This window comes from Lepidothrix coronata, unplaced genomic scaffold (genome assembly GCF_001604755.1).
Source record: "Lepidothrix coronata isolate B3197 unplaced genomic scaffold, Lepidothrix_coronata-1.0 Scaffold65, whole genome shotgun sequence".
Lineage (NCBI taxonomy): Eukaryota > Metazoa > Chordata > Aves > Passeriformes > Pipridae > Lepidothrix > Lepidothrix coronata.
In genome coordinates this window covers 1,476,215-1,500,371 of record NW_016690245.1, presented here as the reverse complement: position 1 = coordinate 1,500,371, position 24,157 = coordinate 1,476,215, and the positions used below count along the sequence as shown (strand labels likewise).

At 39.5% G+C, this 24,157-nt stretch overlaps 2 protein-coding genes across 5 annotated transcripts in view; one reads left to right on the top strand and one right to left on the bottom strand.

Annotated features, from left to right (window-relative positions):
- Positions 1 to 4,692: 4,692 nt before the first annotated feature.
- On the top strand, positions 4,693 to 14,394 carry PQLC3 (PQ loop repeat containing 3). Of its 2 annotated transcripts, none has more exons than XM_017818100.1 (7): positions 4,693 to 4,964; positions 7,038 to 7,120; positions 7,561 to 7,630; positions 8,256 to 8,313; positions 9,477 to 9,597; positions 10,697 to 10,738; positions 12,628 to 14,394. In XM_017818100.1, exons 1-7 carry the CDS (start codon positions 4,822 to 4,824, stop codon positions 12,714 to 12,716), a joined length of 606 nt encoding a protein of 201 aa, XP_017673589.1. In that variant the 5' UTR covers positions 4,693 to 4,821; the 3' UTR covers positions 12,717 to 14,394. The 2 variants fall into 2 exon arrangements, with proteins under 2 accessions (XP_017673589.1, XP_017673587.1); XM_017818098.1 differs by lacking the exon at positions 12,628 to 14,394 and adding an exon at positions 11,341 to 12,620.
- ROCK2 (Rho associated coiled-coil containing protein kinase 2) overlaps positions 12,923 to 24,157 on the bottom strand; it is a 107,669-nt gene continuing 96,434 nt past the window's right edge. For all 3 annotated transcript variants that reach the window (XM_017818086.1, XM_017818088.1, XM_017818087.1), the window contains one exon: positions 12,923 to 23,229. Coding sequence is in view for 1 of the 3 variants with exons in the window: in XM_017818088.1 (XP_017673577.1) it covers positions 23,226 to 23,229 (4 nt within the window). In the remaining 2 variants the exon portion in view is untranslated. The remainder of the gene's footprint in view (positions 23,230 to 24,157) is intronic.

The following is a 24,157-nucleotide window of genomic DNA, read 5'->3' as shown; positions in this document are numbered from 1 at the left end:
CAAACAGATATTCTGTAGACACCAATTTCATGCCAACTTTAACAGTAATTTTTCTTTTATGATAATTAACTTTGCCAACTAATCCTTACTTACATAAGCAGAGAGTCTTAGAAAGATTGGATGAGATTACAACAGTAGTGAAATCTGTAAATAACCAGTGGAAATTCCATTTATTAAAGAGACTGTGTAGATATTAAACTCTGTGGTAAGTTACTTGTAAAGCATTCTTATGATGTGTCACTTGTGCTTATAAGCATTTTTCCCTTTTGTTGCCAGATCTCAAACAAGGGATTATGCATGTTTAGACAATTCATTTTCTGTACTTCTTTCAGTTAAACAGCACAAGTGTGTAGCTATATGACTTAATTCTTTCCTTATGTATACACTGCTTTCAATGCTATATTTTTGAGGATTGTTAACGTTAATTGTACCTTGGTGCACAGGTGTTTCCACTGCCTCCAGATTTTGTGTGTTCTCTTTTTGAGTTCCATTTAAAATAAAGAAGTGTGAAACATATATTTTAACAAAACATAACATAGGTAAATTTATGTAAATCTGTATTTTTCATGCTTTTAGGATGGTCTTTGTTCCCAGGTGCCATCTTAACTATAAAGTTTTGCTTTATAAGATCAGCGATAACTGTAAATCCAGTTGTGTTTCTTAGAAACTGTATTTAAAACTGTTGCTTGATCTTTAGATTACTCTAAAGTAAACAACATAACCAAATGGATTTTCCTACGAAGAAGGTCTCCTCGTGCTGTGAAAATTACTGCATAAACAGTAAGATTCCTTGAACTGGTTAGGATGAGGATGATTATGTATGAACATTAGATGGACAATACTGCCATTCCAGGCATCATATGTTCATATGTATTATGTACATACACATTCACATGCTTTGCTTTCTATAAAGAACACACTGTAGAACATGATTTCTCAACTGGAGTTCATCTCAAAGCAGACAACAGTTTTGTGAAGCAGGGTATTTTTTGGTTTGTTGGTTTTAGAAATCAACAATTAGGGCCTCAAGCTGCATTTCCTAAATCCTGCCCAGGGAGAAACCAGTAAACCTTTCCTAACACAGGATGTCTGTCTTAAAAACTCTACTTGCTACTCCGAATTCATGTCAGTTATGTTTTCCCTCTTCAGAAAACTTCATGTTTGCTTTGATAAATTCCCTGAAACACAGATGTGTCTCCAAGTAACTCAGGAGTTCTGCCAAAGGCTGAAGAGGTGCTCACACAGCCATGCCCACAGTCCTCTTCTGTCACAGGGCATAGATGCCACAGACTGACGTCAGCTTGTGACCTTCTTTAAGGCTCTCTGAGATGCTGTATGTATCTATGTATCCACAAGAGCGCCAGCACTTAGAAATGGAATTTCCAAATATCTGGGGTTACAGTCTCACCTCAGCACAAGACCCTTATGCCAGGCCAATGGAGCAAAAACATGCTAAATTTCTCAAAACTGCCTATTGACCCAGGGGATGGGCAGAGGAAAGTCTCAGTTGGCATATACTGATTGAAAAATTGCATTAAGAAGTAATCTGCAAATATACTGACAAAATAACTATAAAAACTATAAGATTTGTTTTCACTCCACGACCTGATCACTTCAAACTGTGGGTTCACTTTGCCCATTTACTAATGACCAATTATCATCACTGGATATATTTTATATGATCTGTGAATTAACAAATTAACAAACAAATTAACAGTAACTCTTATGTCAGCTGCAGGTATTGCTGAGAAAGGGAAACAAAATCAACCAACTAGGTACTGTAGAACCACCTGCAATTATCCCGAGACTTATTAGCAGTTACAACATTATGTCTCTTAAAAGCCAAATGGACTGAAACTAGTAATACTACCACTGTGTTACCATAGGGATTCATTAAAAACCCTATAAAAGCCACAGAGTGAAATCAGCACCTGGTGGTGTTTCAGACCTGGTGAGATGATCTTCATTGCTGGAATAAGCATGATTATACAGTAGCTGCTCCTCAGTGCTGGCATATCCATTTGCACACTCTGGGAGAATCTTAAGACCTTTAGTAAGAATGCAGGAGCCATCACACACCAGGACCTTACCAAGGGCTGTCATGATGTACTCACACTTTCAACTCTTACTGGAGCCTCTTCTCCGAGTAAGTTGGATGTAAGCACAGATCTAGAACAACACCAGTACCAGATCCAAAAGCTACAGCTCAAGCTCCTCTCTGGGCTACAAACTCAATGTAGTTTGTCTGGAAGGGACACTAGTTAATATATTTTCCTTCTCTTTTGCTTCTTCCAGATCCTTGGCTTTGTTAGGTTTTTGGGTTAGGTTTCTAAATCTGTGTTTGGTGTTCTAGGCTCTTTCAGTACTACTTTTTAGCTAGCCATATTGTTTTAAATAATATGCCATTACCTATATGGGTTGTCTTCAGCCCCACAGGTTCCTCAGTTGTGGAATCTCCTTTATTTTAACCTAGAGCTTAAAACACCAATTACCTATAAAATTAACTGTTAGCACAGTAGGTTGTGGAAATAACCAGCAAGAGAGCACTCTCTGCATTCCTTGCAAACCCACAAATTTTAAGGCACTATTTTGTTCAAAGACTCAACCATAATAAGCCAACATCATTATTGGAAAAAAAAGTCTGGTTTGGCTTTTTTCCTTGGTTACTACAGGAAGATTATTTTCCTGCTCTGTTTTATTTTCAATAGGACTCAACACATGCATTCCCATTTGAGGTGCAGCAGTGTTAAACCACTGCCCATCTGCTGTGGAACAGGAAATCTGCACTGGAGACTCAGATGTTATAATTTTATTCACTGACTTGCAATTTCAAATGGTTCTGCATTCTGCTGAAACTGCTGAAATTTGATGTAGAACTAAATAATTTAAACACAATAGGAAGAATTTCTTATATTCTTCATAGATTAAATTTTTTTGTTGTAACCTTGAACAGGGCTGCCCAGCACTGCGACGTCTGCTCCTTCCCTAAGCTGCTACTTACATGGCCAGTGAACAGATGCAGAGCAGGATCATTACACAGACAGGGCAGGGGAAGGATGGTAAATCATTCTGCTTAACTGACTGCAATACAAAGCACGATGTATTTTTTAAAAAGGTGAAATGCTGACTAAAATTGGATGCTTAATGTCCTATTAAATTTAAAAACAGCTGAATAAAATAGGCTCATGGACCTGTTTAAGAGTTTGAAGTCAGTTCAGCTTCTTGATTACTCAAGTAAGATACAAGACAGTGCACATTATTGATAATTTTACATCACTTTTTGGATCAGCATCCAGACAGTAGTGAAAATACACAACTTCTACCTTAAATATTGGTCTATTATTCTCAGGTTATCTGAAATGACAGACACATCTACACCTCAGACCCAATTTTAAATGAGAACTTCATCTTGTATGATGCATTTCCCAACTCTGTTTCAAGTACATAATAGTCCCACAAGGCTGAGGACTCAGTTTATCAAGAAAATTTTGGAACAGTTATTATTTTAAGGCAAATTCAAATTTTCTTCTTTTAGAGTTTACTGACTTTGAAAAGCTTGATTAATTTGAGTTATATTAACAGAAACACAGTTTTTAAACTAAAACTCTGTATTGGGAGGTGGTATTTATTTCAATCAAGAGTTTTGAGATTTTATGTAGTCATACTTCTTCCTTTTATGACTGATTTACACAGACATGATTTACAAATTCAGAATTAGTAATACTGTTTTAAAATACCACTAAGGGAATGTGAAATAAGTGCAATAAACTTCTTTTAAGCCATTTTAAGAACTATTAGTCATACTGAAATATAACTTTCATTAAAATGAAAACCAAGAAATGTTATGTCTGCAAATAACCCATCATTTCAAAGCAATTATGCTCTAGGTAAAACTCAGGATTAATGGTGTGGATTTGACATTGTAGTAGTCCTGGCAGTATACAGGCATGAAAGAGCCAAGATTCTGTACGTGTGTGATCAGTACAAATGCAAATGCGTTGGATAACCACTCATATTTAGTTCTGACAAGCTGGTAAGTACGAAAGCTCTAAAACCCGTGCTTTACTATTTTTGTGGATAACTGTGTATGGTGGGTAGGTGTATGTTCCGGGGAAGCTGCTCCATCTTTGATACTATGACAAGTTCTGCATTCAGGCACTTTTAGATTTGCTTAGTTTTTTTTCCTGTAAAAATGAAAGTGCTGCTGTCAGAACTGTGCCTTCCCTGCTGCGGGAATTAGATCCAGACAGCGTGACTTGAAAAACACGGCAGCTGGAGCACTCGAGACTCCACTTTGGGAGAAAAAACTGAGGTCTAGCCTGCAGCTCCAGCCCGGGGCTGAACCTGCTCCCGGGCGAACACGGCCCATGGCCAACACAGCATCACAAGATCACTGTTCTGGGGATGTTGTTTGAGGTAACAAAGAGTCATTCCAACACCAACAGTCTGAATCTGGAGCGGAACGTGTTTCGGCCCCGACACCGACGGAGTTCGACGTGGAGAGGCCTCAACCAGCGGCCCGAGAGCTCCCGGGCAGCGTTCGGCACCACTGGCATGGGGGTGACCGGAGCCCTGTCCCTCCCGAGGGCACGGGGGATGCCGCCGCGGGGTCCAGCTCTGCCCTCCCCGCGCCCCGGGCGCCATTAGCGCTACGTGACGGCCGCCTCGGCGCCGGCGTGGCCGTCCCGCGCGGGCTCCCCGCCACGGGATCCCCGTCCCGGGCGGGTTCCCCGCCACACCCCGTCACAGGCTCCCCGTCCCGGGCGGGCTCCCCGCCACACCCCGCCCGTCACGCCGCACGGCGGGTTCCCCGTGCCCGGGATGGCGCTGACGGTGCTGGACGTGGCGCACTGGAGCACATGGGCGGTGTGTGCCGTGATCAAGCTGCCGCAGCTGGCGGCAGTGTTGCAGGCCGGGTCGGCGCGGGGGCTCAGCGTGAGCAGCCTGCTCCTGGAGCTGGCCGGGTAAGGCGGCGAGGGCACACGGGGACAACGCGGCGTGTTCCCCCCGATCTGAGCAGTAGGTGCGGGGGCGCGGCGGGAGGAAGCGCTGGGGCCGCGGATCCCCTCGGCCGGGGGTCCGGGGCGCTGCGGCCGCGCTGCTGCAGCAGCCAGGGATTAATTCCTTCCGGCGCGGCTCGGGCCAGGCGTGAGGGCGCTTTGAGGGGCGGCTCGAGAGGCAGCGAGCACACCCCGCTGTCTCGGTGTTACATGGCTCCGTTCGGGGCCAGCCCTCTCTAGGAGAGCCCAGAGAGACTTTGGAGAAGGATCTTCCTGTTTCTAAAGTGATTCCGCGCTGTCGTTTAAAGGGCAACGGCTTTTATAACTTGTCCTATACGACGCGTGTCGCTGGAGCTGAGAGCTGCTGAGGGTGCAAGCCGTGTGTCTGAGTTATTGAGTGGCCCGTGTGCCCTGTGGTACAGGTTGTACTTGTCAGACAGGCTCCCCTCACACAAATCAGTAAAACATAATCATCCTTTAGGAAAATTATAAGCCGTGTCAAACTCCAAAGACCTGTCAGCCTGTAATAAGCTTACATAGGCTAGGCTTATTAAATCTTGCCTAAAGAGGATTGTATGGAATGAAAAATAAATAAACTTTGTGCATGCACATTCAGATGTAGGTACAAGTGAGAGTAAATACCTTGAAAAGCCTCATGTTGGCCAAACCGATGGATGGAGGTAGGCAGAACATCCAGCCAGATGGCTGCTAGCTCCCTGCACCAGCCTAAAACAGGGCTTTTTATTCAGATAAATCCCCTCACAAAACCGGCATGTTGTTTCTGAACTCACCTGTGACGTCTTCAGGCAGGGGCACAGCTGCTGACCCTGGTCTGGCATTTAGGTGTACGGACATCTCAGAGTTAATTAAGTAAATTCTAGTTCCAGCAGAGATTAGTGACCCCACAGCTCCAGCCAGAAAGTGGTTGCAGCATTTTAAAATCATTTGTGTGCATTAAAAAAGCTTTGTAAGTAATGCTTCGGATGAGCATGGCGAAGCCATAAATGTCTCCTAAGTACCTGTGTGATAGCTGTGGTACTCACACCACTGCAGTGTGGGTCTTCTTTGAAACATTTATTGGGACTGTTTGTTTATTTAGTAGACTATTTATCCTGCAGCTTTTAAAGACTTTGAGTCCAGTTGCAGGGAGCTTTGGGACTACTGGTGCAAGCTGGGATGGTTCTGCAGAGCAGGCATGCAATGACAAGGCAGAGGAGTGATAGATAAGCATGGTACTGATGGCAGGGAGTCTAATTTGACTTTATAACAAGGAAGTTCAAATATTTAAATTCTGAATACTGTAAGAAACAGTTTCTTACAAGGCAGGCTGTTCCTTGTGCCATCTTTCTTCCCTGGAAACCATAAATTTTTCCTTACATAAAATTGTTCTCAGAGTCCTCTCTGTTTCCTCTGTGCAGCCATGAATTTTCTGTCTAACCCCATGGACTTGCAGGAGAGTGGAAAGTAGAGAAAACATTATAAAAATTCCATTCTTTTCAGATACTGTGTTTTGGATTGGCAGGAAGGAGAATTGCCATTGTTTGGTGCACTTAGGAACAGACTCTCAGTCTGACTCGTAGAGCTATACTGGGCAGTCTCTTAACAGTGTAGTCTAGACAGCTTGGAAGACATTTTCTACTCTTGTAAAACTTGCTTAATGTAGAGATTGAACCACAGTCATAAATAAATCTGAATTATCCTAGAGGTGCCAGGGTTCTTGCAAAAAGAAGGTATTTCCTAGGTCTGGAAGCCTTTCTTTCTTTCTCACCAGTTGTAATTAATAAAATTATGCCTTACACACTCTGCCATAAAGAACTCAATGAGAAGTGTGTGCAGCTCTCTACCTCTTATTCTATTTGAGGGTCACAGAAATAGACTACAGAATGATCAGGCTTGCACTTTGTGCCCAAATTTGTTTGATCAGTTTGACAGCAGGGGCTCTCTTGTGCCTTTTGGCACCACCAAAACAGTAAAAAGTTGTGAAGATGCTGTTGTGTCCCTTTGTGCAGTCACCTTGTTTTGTATCTCTCTGTTCAGCTTCATTGTGTTTCTGAGGTACCAGATCTACTATGGTTACCCTCTGCAGACATACCTGGAATATCCCATCATCATTGCACAAGGTAATTTTTTAAAACCATGTTTTGGAAATGAAACAGGGCTCATTCAGCACTCCCAGGCTCTGCTTGTAGGTACAGTAGTCCACTGCAGTGATGCTGGAGTTGGAGGGGAGAGGGAGTGAACATCTCAAATAAAATTGAATTATAAATTTCATTAAAAGAGATGGTAAGGTAGGGGAGAAAGACCTAATTATTACACAGAGTTGCAGTGTAAGCGCATCCTTTATCCAGTACCTCCATGTAGGAGAGAAACATTTTAAACGCTCCAGACTTGATGAAGAGCTTTGTTTTGGAGCTTGCAGTATTTTGGACATTAAGCACATTTGAGAGACAGAGCCTGTAAGAAAGGAGTTGCCACAGACATGGTGTCCAGTGGAACTGTCTCGGATTGCGTTCGGGCCCCGCCCGTCCCTCTGTGATGAGCTATCTTTCATTTATTTCAGATGTCATTCTCCTTCTGTGCATTCTGCATTTCTTTGGGAAAATGAAACGAGCTTTGTTCTTTGCAGTTATGTATCCTTTGATATCTGGGAGTTTTGGGTTATGTGAGTTGTTTGATGGTTCTTTGCATAGCAGCTATGTCATCATTTGTTTTGTGCTACTGTTGTAAATCATTTTCAGCCACTCCTTGACGTACATTCCACATTCACATTCTGATTTCTTGCATCACGGTAAATCTCCACAGGAAGTAAGCTTCATATGTAGCTATGCTTTAGAAGACTGCCAACTGATAAAGAGTAAACCCAATTCTTAATTTACATCTTTGCTAGGGATGCAGAGTAGAAATGACAAATCTTATTTCTTTGATTCCCACCCATGCACGTTATACTTGCTATGATGAAGATAGCAGTGTTTGTTTGTTTGTTTTTAGATAGGACTTTAGTTTAAATCTCAAATCTTGTGCTTTGGAGCAAGTTTTGAGAAACTACAGGCAACTGCTCAACTGAAGACAGTGTGAAAAATAGGAACACTTAATGTTTCAACCAGTGCTTAATATGTTTTATCTGGATTGTATAGTCTGTTACAAAGTTTCAATAAGATTGTTTCCAGATGTTTTAAAAAAATCTAATTCCTCAGGCAGTTTTGAGAACTTTGTATCCTAGAATTTTCAGTGCTATGAAACTTAACTTAATGTCAGATTTTGGGGGGGCTGGTACATGCTAACACTGCGGAAGTGGATAATAGACCTGGCCATGGTAAGTGCTGCATGTTTATTTGAAAGTAGGTCTTCATATGAAATTGCTTTTTTTATAGAAGTCTTTATCAGTGGAATCTCTCCTTATATTTGTCATTGGAATAAGGACAACTTTAGCTTTCAGAATAACCAACCAGTTTTCAAATACAACTGGTTCTCTCTTCTGTGAGTAGCTGGAAAATATCAGTGGCAATAGAGACTCTATGGTGAAAAAAAAGGTATGTTCTAAGTTAAAGTTGCTAATTGGTGGTGCCTTAATTAAAACTAGGAGATGCTTAAGATGTTGAAATTCTATTGCCACTTTAGTCCTAATGTCATAATCCCAACCAATAAACCTTTAACACAACAGGAAGAGAATGGACCGTCAGTCAAAGCATTTGGAACAGGACATGTGAAACAATTTTTCCCCTTTTGTCCTACAATTTTGCAAGAAAAATACCATCTGATAATGCCTACATAGGTTAGAGATGGTCTTTTCTCTTTTTACCATAAGAGAGAAAGTAAAAATGTAATTGAGATGAACTGGAGTTGCTAATGCAAAAGATGATACAAATGGGGATAAAAACTTCTAAGCCTAACTCCAATCCTTACTTGCAAGGGAAATCTGGGCATGGCACAAAGGCCTGTGTGAAGGTGCTCTCTACCTGCTGCCTTTGCAAAACCCCCTTAAAAAGAGTGACAGTGAATAGTGCATTCCTGTTATTATTTTTTTCCCTCCAATTGGACTAATTTTCCACACATTCTTGTCAGTTTTCTCATTCCTTTATGGTTTGGTTTGCCAGACATAGTGGTAACAGATGGTCTGAATCAACCTTGCTGTTTAGACTAGATCAGTCCCATTTCAGCTAACTTTCATAAACAGTTTTATGGAGCAGGTTAAGAAGCTTTTTTTGTTTCTTTGCTTTTTATTGTATTTGCCTCTATCAAGCATTTGCCAGCAACAGTAGCAACTGTCCTGCTCTTTGAACCTCTTGCTGGGCTGTACCTCAGAAATCAGTCCCTTGTTTCTGGCAACTTCCAGTTTTGGCTTCACTGTTCCTTAGTAAGAACCAAAGCACTTGGGTTGCCAAATACCGGCCTTTATTCTAAGTGGAAAAGCTAGTTCTGTTCAGATAATACAATAGCAGAGGTTCTTTCTCTTTTTTTTTTTTACCTGCTTTTCAGAACCTGTGCACATTCATCAGTGCAGCCAGTAAGCTGGTTCAGCTGTGGTGTCTCTGGCAGACCAAAGATTCCGGACAAGTGAGCGCCTTGACCTGGAGTCTGTCTGCATACACCTGTGCAAGTAAGCCATGGGCAACTTGGTGTGAAGTACTGAGTTCTCTTAATGCCTCTTTCCATAGGTATTTACTTATAGGTAAAGATCTTGCCTGAGTTTCCCTTAATGCTGACTCCTCAGACTCTTGAAATCAAGTTTTATCTTTGACACCAATGATATAAACCAGTGACTTAAAACCCACGTGAATATGGCCAAGGGAACCTCAGTTGAAATAACTGAAAGGCTGTCTTTATGAAGAAAAGATTTCCATGTTCTAGGATTTAATAAAATTACTAGTGATCCAGCATGAAAAGGTGCTAACACTTGAGTTAGACAATTAGGCAATGCTAATTTTGAAGTTACCTATAAATAAGTACACACTGATAAATACCATTAACTCTGTGGCTATGCATAATTGCATTTCTGGACAGAGAATTTAAGAACAGTTATTTGTAGAGTTCCTGTGGTAGTTCCCCAGTGGTCTGCATGAACAGTTCTACAGCTTTTGGTCAGAAGTGCCAGTGCCTTTCTCATCTTCACAAAACTTGTTTAAAATATTCTCACTATAAAACACAGTGATGCTGGATCTATTTCCACATGAAAGTGAATAATTAGAAATTTTGGTATGTTTGCTGAACGATGTAAATGCTTTTAGTCTGATGCAAATGTGAACTAATTAACGTTTAGGTCCATTGTGGGAAGGAAAACTGATTTCCTTGTATTTGCAGAAGGCTGAAAGCACACATGTGGACATTCACAATGGTTAAGTTACTTGATTGGGGTGTAAGTCACTGTCAACTACTGAAGGAGGGGCTGAACAGAAAAAAAAGCAGTATCCTCTGGCCACATCCAATCTGTATCTATGTGATAGATACAGATATAAAAGTTCTAATTATAGCCATTATTTTCTCATTGAAAAAGACCCTTAATACATTGCCACTCACCTTTGAGAGCATGATCTCTGAAGCTAAAATAGTGAAGAATTGGATGTACTAAAAGTGGGAATATCTGTACAGTGTATGTTTTCATGGAAGATTACCCTCTGTTGAAAAATAGATATTTCATCATTTTTTAAAATTAAAAATGTGTCATGTGTTCCACTAATCAGAATTCATTCAATTTACAGCAAGAATATTTACAACTCTAGTGACTACAAATGACCTCGCAGGTGAGTAAAGTTTGGAACTGCCTGCCTTTCCAAGGGAACAGCTGCCACAGTAGTTTTTAGGTCTTTTGTAAAACAGCTAAAAGGTCGCAGAAGAACAAACCATGAACGTGGTGGGTTAGCATGGTAAGGGAAGGAGTTGCCAAAAAAAGTAGCACAAGATTACAAATCAGGAAAATACATCAAGAAAAAAAAAACAAAACACAAAAAACTGCTCACACTTATTACATGGTACAACTGGTCCAAAAGATATTATTTTTTTCAAGAGGCAAAAGCACTATAAAATTAATTCTAAAAATAGCAGAGTAAAGCATTAAAAATCTTTACTATTTAAAAATAATGTAAAATATAACTTAAAAACTCTGTAGTAGTTGAATGAATTTTTCAAATAGGAAGTGCTTCCTTTTTGTATTGAGGGCTTTCTGAATTAAAAATTCTTCTAGAAAACTAAAGTTCAGCTTAGTATATGAATAGTTTTAGGCACAACATTCAGAAAGTTTTGGCAGGCTGAAAATGAAATGGTAGGCTGGTAAGAAACTCACAAAAATTGACTTAAAATATATAATATGCAGCTGATTTAATTATGAAGTAAATTTATTTAACAGGTTCTTACCATCCTGAGAAAACTGCAAGAGCTAGGGAGTGTAACAGATTTTTCAATAAATGGTTTAAAATCAAGACTTGGTGGATGCAAGAACAGTAACAAAATCCCTTTGTGCTTCATCTGGTCGTTCCTTGTTCTCGTTCAAAACCGCTGTTTCATCAGAAGCATCATTTGAATGAATTTTATCCTTTTTAAGCAGCACATTAAGGCCACAGCTTTACAAGCATTTCAAGCAGCTCTTTCACTGGAAAAGAAGTCCCATTTCAATCCCCCATTTCCACCCCTATGCTTGCTGCTTTCCTTTTGCCAGAGTAAGGAGTTCATGGGGCCATGATGTTAACTGGGTCACTAAAAATTTGGCAGAATGCACGTGCAGGAATTTAGTCAGGGTCAGGTACTGAGCCCACCTCACCTGCAGCTACACACACAGAGAGAAGTGAGAGAAGTTCACTGCGGGGAGGGAGGAAACACCAGGAGAGTAAAGCTGGCTCTGGGTAAAGCTGCTGTATAAAACCCAGCATCATCACTTTGGAACAGGGAAGAGACAGCAGCAAACATTGATGCTGTGCTGCTCTAATGGAAAATGTTTCCAGTTAACTTGTAACACTTGTAACATCCACATGTACAGAACTGTCAGATATCTCATACTTCTGAAACAAAATTTTGTGTGCATTTCTGTGAATATTCCAGTTACCAAACAGACATTAGACATACCTGTACTTCAACCTCTGGTTTCACAGGTAGAAGTACTATGCCTGTTATGGTTTTTAAAAGAGCTGAGTTATTCAAGGTACTGAAAAACTGATTTTTTGTCAATTGTCAGATTTTCCATCATTAAAATCTGACAGATAGAGGTTATTTCCTGTCTCCCCAATGGCTACACTTAACAGATGGCAATAGAGAATAATCCCTTTATTATAAACAACACATGCAACTCTAAAGGACATGATCTGCAACTCTGAGTTTAGCTTTTGGTGTAAATAAGAACTAATATGAGGCTACTCACACTTGTACTACTCTCCTGGCTTTGTTATAAAATAATTAAATGTACTGCAGTGTATCATTTTCAGATATCACTGCAAGCTAAATGCTCTTTTCTGTTGTATTTACACTCAGAATTTCTGGGTTCCTGAATATAGTAATTAAAACTAATTGGCTGAAAAGAGTTGCAGAATAGGAACCAGCCTCTCTGTACACCAGCAAAGGTTTACAAAACAACTTGTCCTGTGAAAATAACAGCAGTTGGGTTTTTTTTATTAATGCTTACAATATTTTTTTTCCCTTTTAGTTCTCATCCGTTTCATAACCATGCTCATTCTCAATATTTGGGTCACAGCCACAATCCTGCACTACAAGAAGACTAAAAAGACCGATTAGAAGACACTGATTAACACACATATCATTACCATGAAAAAAAGGCAAACTACAATTAAGCTTGAAGAACACAACAAAGGTTGAGGAAACTCCCTGTCTCTCTCAAGCCTAATATTTACCCCTTAGCATTCTTATAGTATGTACAGTTCTTACAGTATAGTACCTCCATGCTTACTTTATCTAAGAAATAATTTTGATAAGATACTTAATTTAAGCAGCATATTTTTATTGGTCATTTCAGACAAGTTTCACTAATATCACATTTTCTCTGGATTTTTTTACTACAACGTATTTTGTAATTAGATGTTTATATATTCTTGTATCACTTCAGTACTTTCTGGTTACATATAAGCAATTTTCTTCAGTTTATACATGATCAATTTTGTACCAACATACCGACTTGTCTTTCTGCTGCAAGATTGAAAAACCACAACAGATGTTTGTCTTGCAAGCAACTCAGTTAAACATTAACTATCTGTATTTTAGGATGAAGAAAATCTGAGTCAAGGCCCAATCCAAAATAAGGTTCTAAATGTCTTTTACTAAGTCACAAATCCACTTGGGATTGTAACACTTACATGCAACACTTAAATAGTACAATTTATACAGCTGATACAGGATACCCTTGGTCACTTTCTTCAGTATACCCAGTTTTTATTGGATAAGAGCAGAAACTCAACTATGAATTCTTCTTTTCCAACCTGAGCTCTCATTCACTGAACATACTGTTTTGGGAGCATCGGAGACTGGAATGTACGGGAATGAATGAAACTGACCACCAGTTCAAAAAGGTGTTCAAGCAGAAGTTCCTGAACCGATGTCCAGAATCCCCAAACACAATCCATACTGACAGTGACCTGGCTACATGTGCACCTTGATGCACCTCAGCAGGCTCATCTCCCATGGTTGGTCAGTTTTTGGTGATACTGCTCTGTGGTTAATTAGTTTTTGGCCTGTCTGTGCTAAAGGGTATTGAAGAACATAGACTTCACTTAAATTTTTACTTCAGAGATTCTAATCAATTTGCAGTACTTAGAGTAAAAAGGGGCAAAAGGGTATTCTTGAGAACTATTAACGGGATTTTGCCTTTGGAAGCAATGCCTTCTAAACCAAAAGTTACATTAGTAATCACATATCTTGTCTTCATTTCTCATTACATTCTCAAAAAGATACATCATTTCAAAAGACTTCTTACGGTATTCTGTTCATTGGCATGTACAAACCAAGGCACCCTTGATCCCAACACTCCTGAAAACTATGGGAAGACTGCATTGACTACATTAGAGGCAGGTTTTCTTTGCAACATGCTAAATTGTGGGACTCTTATGGAGGAGCGGGATGTGCAAAAGCAGATGTTTCCACCAGTGAACACTCAGCAATCAGACTGAGACTTTCACCATCAGAAAACAGCTGCTTTGTTTTTAGAGTGGGAAGGGGTGGGAAGAGGTGTTTCTGTGGATCTAGATTTCATGTATCTCACATTACTGAGGGCAAGTCAAAGATGAGCATTTTTACTGCTACAATAAAATATATAAATCTTTCTATGTTGGTTGAGAGATTAACTGTAAACATTCTGTTACGGATTTTACTAAAGCTGTGTAAAGTATCTGAAGTGGTCTAAATGGTGGCAGGTGGCATGTGGTACATTTTTCAGGTGGTATTAATAAATGCTATTCTTCAAGATTGATAATGTCATTCTTACAGTTAATTTTCATTGCATTTGATTTTTTATTCTGTTTTCATATATGGAGAGAAAATGAAATATTCATTACAGGTCATAAATGGGCAGCTTTTACCCTAATTATTTGAAGCATCTGACTGAATATTAACCTGTCAAATGCTAAAGAGTTCCAGCATCTTAAAATGAAAAAAAGAAACACACTTAATTTTTTTTTTCAAATTAAAGCCTCTTCTTGATAGAGAAAGATTTGGATGGAGTTCAAACCCCCTCTGTTATTGACATGTTTCATACTCCTGAGTGATGCTGCAGCAAAGTGAAGCTGCTCCATTTTTGGTTTGAGAATCAGCACCTTCATTTGGTTTTTTTCATCATAAAATGCTGAAAATGCATTTAAGAAAGTTCTTAATAGGATACATAACATATTTTGAATAAATCTCCTTAGAAGCCTGTGTGAAAAAAAAAGACTGAGGAAAAGAAACAAAGCTGGGTAATTCACGAGCTAAGGTAAAGTAATTTTGTGGACTTGGAAAGCTGGACCATGAGTTCTCATTCAAGCTGCAAGAGATATGGAACAAATCAGACAGTAGCAGTTAATAGTTTTACACTTTTTTTCCTCCCAGAGAGTAATTTCCTTCACTTTTGTAAGCAGACATACATTCCAGTTCTGGGCAAGCCCCATGAAAGCGCTGACCTTGTGTTTTCCAGTATGTAAAGCATAATCTTCTCAGTGGCTGGATTAAAGGCAGCAGCTTTAGACAAGATACACAAGGAGGATAAATCTTGTTAAACTTGTCATTCATCAGTATCGGGTGGACACAAGTTGGTTGCTGCCTAATGCAGCAGTGAGCCAAAGGCAGGCAGGGAAAGCTGCTTGGATTTATTGCAGTGGGTGTAAGCCAGTAAGCCACTTTTATTCATGGGACTGGAAGTAATAAAGCTCCATTCACAGATGCTGCGTGAGTGTGGAATTACACACTCCGTGTCTAATTGCACCAGTTCACAACACGCTCACAAGGTAACACAGCCTGTCCTGTCCTGGCTGACAAAACCAGGGCCCTGTCAAGGCTTTCAAAAAGTTTGTTTCCTTGCCTGTGAAAAGACAAGCTCTGAATTCCAGTACAGTCCACTGAACAACTCCAAATATCTCCAGCTGTGGATATGATGAACTGTGACCGGGCATTTGGCAACAGGTAAGCTACAAGCTCACTTCAACTGTATGAGAGAAAACATTTACCAGATTTACTATCCAGAGGAAGGAATGAGGTCGTGACTCGAGGCAGCAGGCTGTGTGCCTGAAAGTGAGGATGTGAACAGTGTAAGATGCACTGAACTGTCCTCAGTGAACAGCAACATCAAACACATGTGCAATACCATCCTCTCCCCCACTCTCTGGGCCTTTCTAACACAGGGCATTTTGTGCAGAGTAAAACAGTGCACAAAGATGTGTTTCTTTGTGCTACTCTAATCCAGCAAAAGATGCTGTTGCTTGGACTGCTCAGGAGTCCCTGTCCCTGCCTGACCCCCAAGCCTCTCTCACTGGCCTATGCTGTGCATGTAGCTGCTCCCTATCCTGGCTCTGCTAATCTCATCTATTAAAAGAGGAGAGAAAGGAGTAGGGCAGGGAGGCAGCAATGCTCACAACCACTGAAGCTCCAAAGGTGAATTTTAGTGCAGTTTGACTGTCTGGAGGAAGTAATTCACAATTAGCTGAAGAGTCCCAACCAGCTTAAAACTTGCAGAATGGCTTCATTCACTTCTTTAAATGAGGTATCCTCCACCAAACAATCGTTATCTATTTAGGGACATATGTAAGGCAAAGGGGCAGGAGGAATTAACCCCTGAGAGCCCACAGGAGGAACTGTTATAAATGAAAAGCTAAACAGATGTGGAGATCAACTCAAATGAGGTAGTTTGCCAGCCATGTATTTTCTCTGATGATAAATAATAATTACTCCCCTCCAAATTCTCTTCAGGCTGGTTTGTTCCACTCCCTTCCAAATTCTTCGATACTTGGAATTCATATTTATGTATTAAGCAGAACATAAAATGTTGCCTTCATCAATAATAATGCTCTGAGGATGTCTCAGTTTGGAAGGTGAGAAAGCTGAAAAAAAATCTCAAGATGTTATTAAGTTCTTGATTGGTACTGAATTTTAATTCACTTGATTTTGAGCCAGAGTTCTCCAGGATGCTTCAGAGTTCTCAGAGATAGCTGTTGAGGTCAAACAGGTGTCTGGGAACCACAATAAACATCACCTAAGAACGTGACAGCTCATCACTTGAGATGGATCCAATTGCAAGACCTTGGCAGTCTCAGAGACCTGAGTCCCAATGGACCTCAGGTGTTTCCTGCCTGATGGCAAGATAGACATACAGATATTTTCAAGTTAAAGATGTCAACTATTCCATTCTACACTGGAAGTAGTTTGGGGCAAACACCATCTCTGTCTTGAAAAATAACCCAGTCTTTGGACCAGGGGTAAAATAAGAGGCTTTTTAAATTATACTTTTGATGAAATTTAACTGGGGATATCTGAAAGACAATTTAAATACTTGTCAAAATTTTGTTAACACCCTGTTTTGTTTCATTATTTCAGCTCTTAACTGTCTTAAATTGTCAGTAGCCTACTTCTGTGCATTATGTGCTATCACCGACGCACAGGGAGGGAACATTAAGTGGACAAACATCTTGTTTTATCTGTCAAATATTCTGGAAACTGATGTAAAGAACAGAACCTGCACCAGCCTAAAATGTGACAAGAGAAGTTAGCTAATGATAATTCTGATTTAAACTGAATAGTAACATGGCTTCATGCTGAAAGTCAATTCTACTTACCACCCTATTGTAATTGCAAGTCATCGGTGCATATGCCTGCTCTGCAATGTACAAGAATTCTGCTTTGGAATTTGGAGGCTCTGGCCAGCAATACCAAGATGCTGACCTGACTCATATTATATGAAAATCATAAATGGAAGAATACACATCCTATGCCTCAGTGTCCTCTCTGTCATGTAAATCATGACTAATGAAGCACAAATTGAGCTCGTGTAAAGCATATTTTAAGTACCCAATTACTGTAAAGAAATTCTTTCACCTTTGAGCAACTGACTAAATACAGATTCCAGTGGTCTGACTTTCAAGAGAGTGACTTATCTTGTGAGATTTAAATTTTTTTTCCATGATATGCACTGTTGGCACAACTTTCAGTCCTCATGGACTCTGAGCTCAAGGATACTTTCCTCTCTCAGCTTTGTTTTTTTTTTAAGCTTGCATGTTTGCCCACCTTCCAGTAATACAACTCCCATTGCTGTATCTCTGAACAGGATACGAAACATGCAGGGGAGCCTCCTTATTGTATTTATCTAGTCCTTCCATCACTGCAGAGGGAGGTAATGGCTACACAGATCCTACTGAATCTCTTGGCCTCCAGGACATAAGGATTGTAATATGCTGGACATCACACAGACACACGAGGCCATGGGATCCAGCAAATAAATGCAAGTCCTGAAGCTGCAGCCAGACCTGCACCTATGTGCAAGATCTGCTTTGAAGGTCTATTGGAAAGTGGAACACAGCTGAGGCAAGAGACACCACCAGGGCAAGCAGATATGAAACAGGGCTCAGACAGTGGGACTCCTGGCTTCTTCAGCCTCAAAAAAGTTATTTAATATCTCAGATACCTCCAAAGAACATTTCCACCAGTTCACTTGTTAATAAAAAAGTAGCATATATCCAAGGCAATTCAGTGCCTGAAGTTGGTAACCCAAAGGAAAAGGATTGGCAGTGACATCACAAGCCTGATGTACTTCTTATTGGGTGGCCATGCTTACCCAGTGCTGCAACAGCATCCTAGGCAAAAAACACCCCAAAGAGCAATGACAAATGACAAGAACTAGATGACCTACGAGGCCCACTGGTACACAGTGTAAGAGTATACATACAAACAGGCTCACATCTTTGAACACCGAAGGCCTCGACCTCAAAATGCGGCAATAGACCAAAGCATCACATGCAGTTGTCTGTGAAAGCATTTCTATGTAGCTCCTTCAACAAATGAAATTAGTTCTCTCTGCCCTTTCTTTTCAGATTGACATTGTGTTTCCAGATTTCTTTAAAGTATGCGGGACTACACACATTTATAACTTTGAATTTTGCTACCTTTCACTGTGACTTTCCTTTTGAGAGATCACTTTTATCCTAGAGCTTCTCTTAAGATTATTGGAGCAAAACCAGCTGCAGTCAAATCCAAAGCTTCACCCTTCCATTAGCAAGCAGTAACATGTCTTTCTTACCTTTATAAAACAACGCTTCCTTCCTACAAAGAAGCAAAGACTCCAAACGCCAATCTTCTCTAATAAGGCCTGGTAATCAGCATCCCTGTGCCAATAAATTACAGTTCCTCTGCATCCCCACTTCTTGGAGCTGTGGTTTTACAGTGAGATTTTCCATTCACTACAGTAGTTTCTGGGGACAATTAGGCTCGATGTGTTAAGCCACGGTGCTCTTTTCAGCCACATACATCTCAATAGACTCATCTCATTTCTCAGATGAGAATGTCTGAGTGTATTCCTGTCCACTTGATAGGCAACTTCAACCAAGAACACAAACTAGTTTCAGAACCACTCCATCAACATCTTTTACAGAGATCCAAAAGAAGACTCCTTCCCACTCTTACGGAGGATACTTCTAAGCAGTAGGAAAAACCGCATGATCCTTGGGATGCTGATAAAACCCTAAGTGGTTCAGAAGCTAATCTTAAAAATCACAAATAATGTTTTCAATTTAAAGTGTACTATGTGCAGAGATGACAGTCCATAAAAAACTGTAATGCACTGAAAAGGCACCAAGCCTGTCAAAGTTCAAGGAGTGTCTGGATGATGCTGTTGGTCATATGATTTAGTTTTAGGTTGTCCTGTGAAGAGCAGGAAGTTGGACTCCATGACCCTTATGGGTCTCTTCCAACTTGAGATAGTCTCTGATTCTATGATAAAATAAATTAATCCTTATTTTAACATCAATGCTGAGGCAAACTATCCAGGAATGTGAAAGAGACTGAAATACTCAAGTTCACTGAAGTGGACCATGTACTGTTATGTTCACCTGCCTCAGAAACAGAATTAGGAGACAGTAAGAGTTTGTAAGAGCAATGCAATGCAGGTAAGAAGTTTGTTTTCATATACATTCTCCCTTTTCACAGCAGCATCCCAAATATCACCTCACAAGCATAGGATGGGTAAAGGCACTTGAGACCAAAATATACAAATCCTCTTCCAAGGATGATCCTCTCAAAGCTAGATGGGAAACTAATAGATTATAAGATTAAAAACACAAATGCTCAAATTTCTCATGATCACTTGACATTGCCTGAGAAACTAAAGAGAAAAAGCATACAATTTCACTGGCAGCTTTCCTGGCCTTGGTGCCTTCAGAGAGCCACTGAATGTCTGTCAAAATGTAGGCGGTTCAGTGCCATCAAGAGGTAGTAAGAGATCTGGACACCTGCAGTGGAATTTCAGTGATGTTTTTAATCTGGCCCCTGTCACTGACTGCCGAGATCCATGGGCCTCTTGCATGTTTCCAAGTCCTACATGGTATGTGATTCTGTGTCACATTTTGGTTACAGCATCAACCATGCTCAGAAGCACAAGAACCACAGTTTTCCTCTAGTAAAAGCAGACGTGGTGCTGGATTGCTGGTAGTGCTGGGAGGGCTGCGCTTTGGCAGGAAACACTAGAAGTAGGGAATTGCAGCACACAACTAGGACAGAACTGGAAATCTCCTTGCAGAAAGGTCTTTCTGACAACTGACACGGTTAACTCCAACGGGGTCTTCCTGTCCAGCTTCTCTGCTGGTGAGCTTTTGGATTGGGAATTAAGAGCAACTTCCCTACAAGTGTCCGAAGCTTCTGGATCCAAGTTTGATCCCTGATTTTTCCAGAAGGTTAATCTGCAGCTTGGCCATGCTACATGTTTACTCTTGTGAAACAAAAGGACTTGCAGTGAGAGAATTTTCTATAGATAAATCATTCAGGCCATAAAAATGTCCTGTTTGCTGGGACAACCCTGTTACAAAATGAAAGTGTTTAAACATCTGTGGCTTTCAAGACAAATATTCTTTAGTTCATGAATATACCCTTCTCTCAAAAATGTTAAAAGGTCACCACTGGACAATAAGGAAACAACACAATCTCCAGGAACTGGCATTTAAGAGTTCTTTGCGTTTCACAGCAGGACAAGTGAGAAGAACAGAAGAGCAGCTTTGCCTTTTGTGTCCTGTGTACAAATCCACGTTCATACACATCATACCACTGGCCTTGAGGAACCGGTGCTAAGTCAGCCCTGCTCTGAGGTAGAGGTCAGAGCACAGGACCTCCAGGGCTCTCTCTCAGCCTGTATTGCTCTACAACACCATCTCAGTACAGCCTGCTGCAATGTATAAATGCACAGAACGTATAACCTGGGGCCAGTAAATACTATAATATAGTACATTTCCTGAAATGTCAGGCTTAACAGGGCCCCAGGGATTAACAATAAATGAGGGCAGGCCAGGGAGAGAAAAGTGCAACGGATCCAGCCCCAGCAGTGGAGCAGCTGCCAAACAGCTCCCCTGGAGTCTGCGTTCCCTCCTCACACAGGCTTTGTCCTTGCCTTTCCCATGTCTGCCGCAGTAGTTGCCTCTATAATTAAATTCAATTAATTACCAGCTTCTCAAGTTCAGGAACTATTTTACCTTACTCAAATAGTTTATTTAAAAATATATATATAATATTCTCCAATTCAGAAAAGGATAGAACTTCCCACAATGTAACATTTTTTTATATATATATATAAAATATTTATGCATTCAGTGAACGGAAACAGTTTTACTGTATACATTTTTAATGTTGTTCTCTATGCATATCTGCATTACCTAAAAATATACCGTACTTCTGTAAATCAAAACAAGCAGGGAAAAAACACTGTAGCTGTGCGCTGGGTTAGAATACCTAATAAAAAATGATATGAAAGTTTTAGCTTTGATTTTAAGAACTCACAAACAACATTTTACTTTGTGAGTGCATAAATAGAAGACTGAATACATTCTGGCTCTGTTAAGCTGAACTGTAGTAGAGGTTACAAAATGTAAATATACTTTTTAATTTTCAGTATTTCAGTGTTTCCAAGTTCACTTTTCATGATAGTGTTAAATAAATCATGGTCCTATCCTTCCAAACATTTCAACACTCTTTAAAAAACAAAAACAAAAACAAATTTAAAGTGAAATGTCCTCCTTCATTGAAGTGTTAGATCATATTTTAAATTACTGCACTCCCACACAATATTTTATATATATATATATTTTAAATATATATATATATTTATATATATATAAAGAGACCAAATAGGAGACTATATTTTTTACTGTCAATATGTTTAACATCGCATACTGTAGTTGTATAAAACATGCATTTTCTGGGATAATTATGAACACATCATGAATGAGCCCACATAAATTATATTTTTTGTACAACTCCAAGTTAAAAAAAAGAAGTCAGATTAAGTGCCTCTGAGGCCCTTTCTTCCCAGCTATCAGTTCTCAAAACACACTACTGAAATATTTATCTATGCCTACAGCTATGTGCTAGAGAACCAGATTAAAACTTTAAAATACATCTACAGTATGTTTTACTTTTCTTAAAGTTTGTGACAGTCCTTGGATATTGTGTTGTGAAATGTAAAAATAGTCACAGATTCTTTTTCTTTCCAGAAATAAAAAAAAAAAACACATCTAGGAGAGTATGCAAAAACAAGGCAAAATGAAGTTTCATAGCACTTAATGAGGGTTAATATAAGTCAATAACTAGTATTGAGGTTCGTAAAAAGGGCTGGATGAGCAGTTACATGTACAAGCAAATGGTCTGGTAATTCCAATGCTCTCTGACATTGTTTCTGTAACCAACACTTCTCCACCCTTAAAACCAGTCAATATACATTCAAAATAGGCTGACATTGATATACTTACTAGGTGTAAAAATAGTGCACTATTTTTTCTGCCACAAAGCAAAATTGCATTCTAAGAGCCGGTAAACTTTCTTTTTCCTTAAATAGAAAGAATGGGCAAAAAAAAATTGAAAAAAGTTTAAATTAAGGCAATTAGACAGGTAAAACAGGACTGCCCATGATGACGTATAGCTGAAATTAGTACATACTTCAAACCTATACTAGCTGCTGAACACTGACATGCAGCTTCTGATAGACGTGTATGAATGATATAAACTTCAACAGTATGGCTTTATACAAGTGCATAGTTGCAACTGCAATAAGTAACGGTATCTGATTAATAAGCATAAAAAAATAAAGTGGAAAGATTTTTAAAACCCTCTTGCAGTATTACAGTACAATATATATACACAGTATAATGGTCACTTCTTACAGATGCAGTCTATATCACTATGGTGGATCTTCCTCCGGTTCTACTTGCAGACGTGCTGGTGGCATCTTTACAAAAGCTGAGAAGTCAGTTTCTTCCATTTTAATATTCATTCCTCTCGATCCTTTAATGAAATGTAGTGTATGCGTCTTGCTTTTGTGGAACAGAGTTTAAAAGGTTACCTAACATATCCTTTTACTATTTGCCAACCATTCCTCAACTGATCAGTCACTTGGGAGAATACAGGAAAACCCTCAGAGATTAGTAATTTATATTGCAGCAAAAATGTAAACCTCTGATATATATAGCACAATCTCTCAGGAAAATATATATTTTTAATATATTTTGGGATATGTTTCAGTCTTGCTGTAATGGGAAGAAAATTATCACCTTGAACTGTGTCTGCATTCACAGAAAGCAGTTAGCTGAAAAAGAAGAAGGAAGGTTGGTCAGTAAATGCAACAAATGTAAATCTGACAAAAACATACTTCTTCAAAGTCTTAATTTAAGATGGGCTCATCATCATACTTGGGAGAAATGCAACCAACAGCATTGTTACTTAAGGACAGCACATCCTTAGGCATTATGATCCCAAATCAGTTAAAACCCCCTTATAATATATGAGGGTACAATATGCACAAGGTAATAGTCACTTCTAAAAGATTAGTGACTTGTAAGCTTTTAGTACATAAAGATGCAGTATATTTAATTAACGTAATGCTTGTTACTGTGAACGCTAAGCTGGTTAATTCCACAGGAGCTGGTGTCTCAGTTCCCTGAGCACAGCTGAGGTGCAGCCCCAGTGCTGCTGCCATCGCCCCTTCTTTTATACAGCTGAGACAAACCTCACATACTGTTTGAAAGAATTCTTAGGCATTTAACATATAGAGGGTTTTTTCTGTGTAAATGAAAGATTGCATCAACATATAAAATGATTAAACTGAGATCTATAAAATAGGTAACACTATTTCCAGTACATTCACAATTAAGCCGTGGGACAAATTAAATCACTGCAATGGCTGGATCTTTCCTAAAGCAGTCAAGGAAACCACATCACAGAAGCTGCAAAGCCCGTTTGTTTACATAATTTTCAAATGCATGGTTAGGTACCCAGAAAGCACAGCACTGCAAAGGAAAGCCAAGTCAAATTCACTTCAGAACACAAGGTAGAAAAGAAAAATGCAGAACTCCAGTGATTTCATGTCTGCTAGCCATAGTCAGTTTATATTACAAGTTTAAAAATGAAAAGTATTTGTAAATGCTAAGTCTATTTCAGCTAAACATCCAGCTGCTACTATCTTCCTTTTATCCTTCAAATACTCTCTGCTGAGGTTAAAAGTATTAGCATTATAG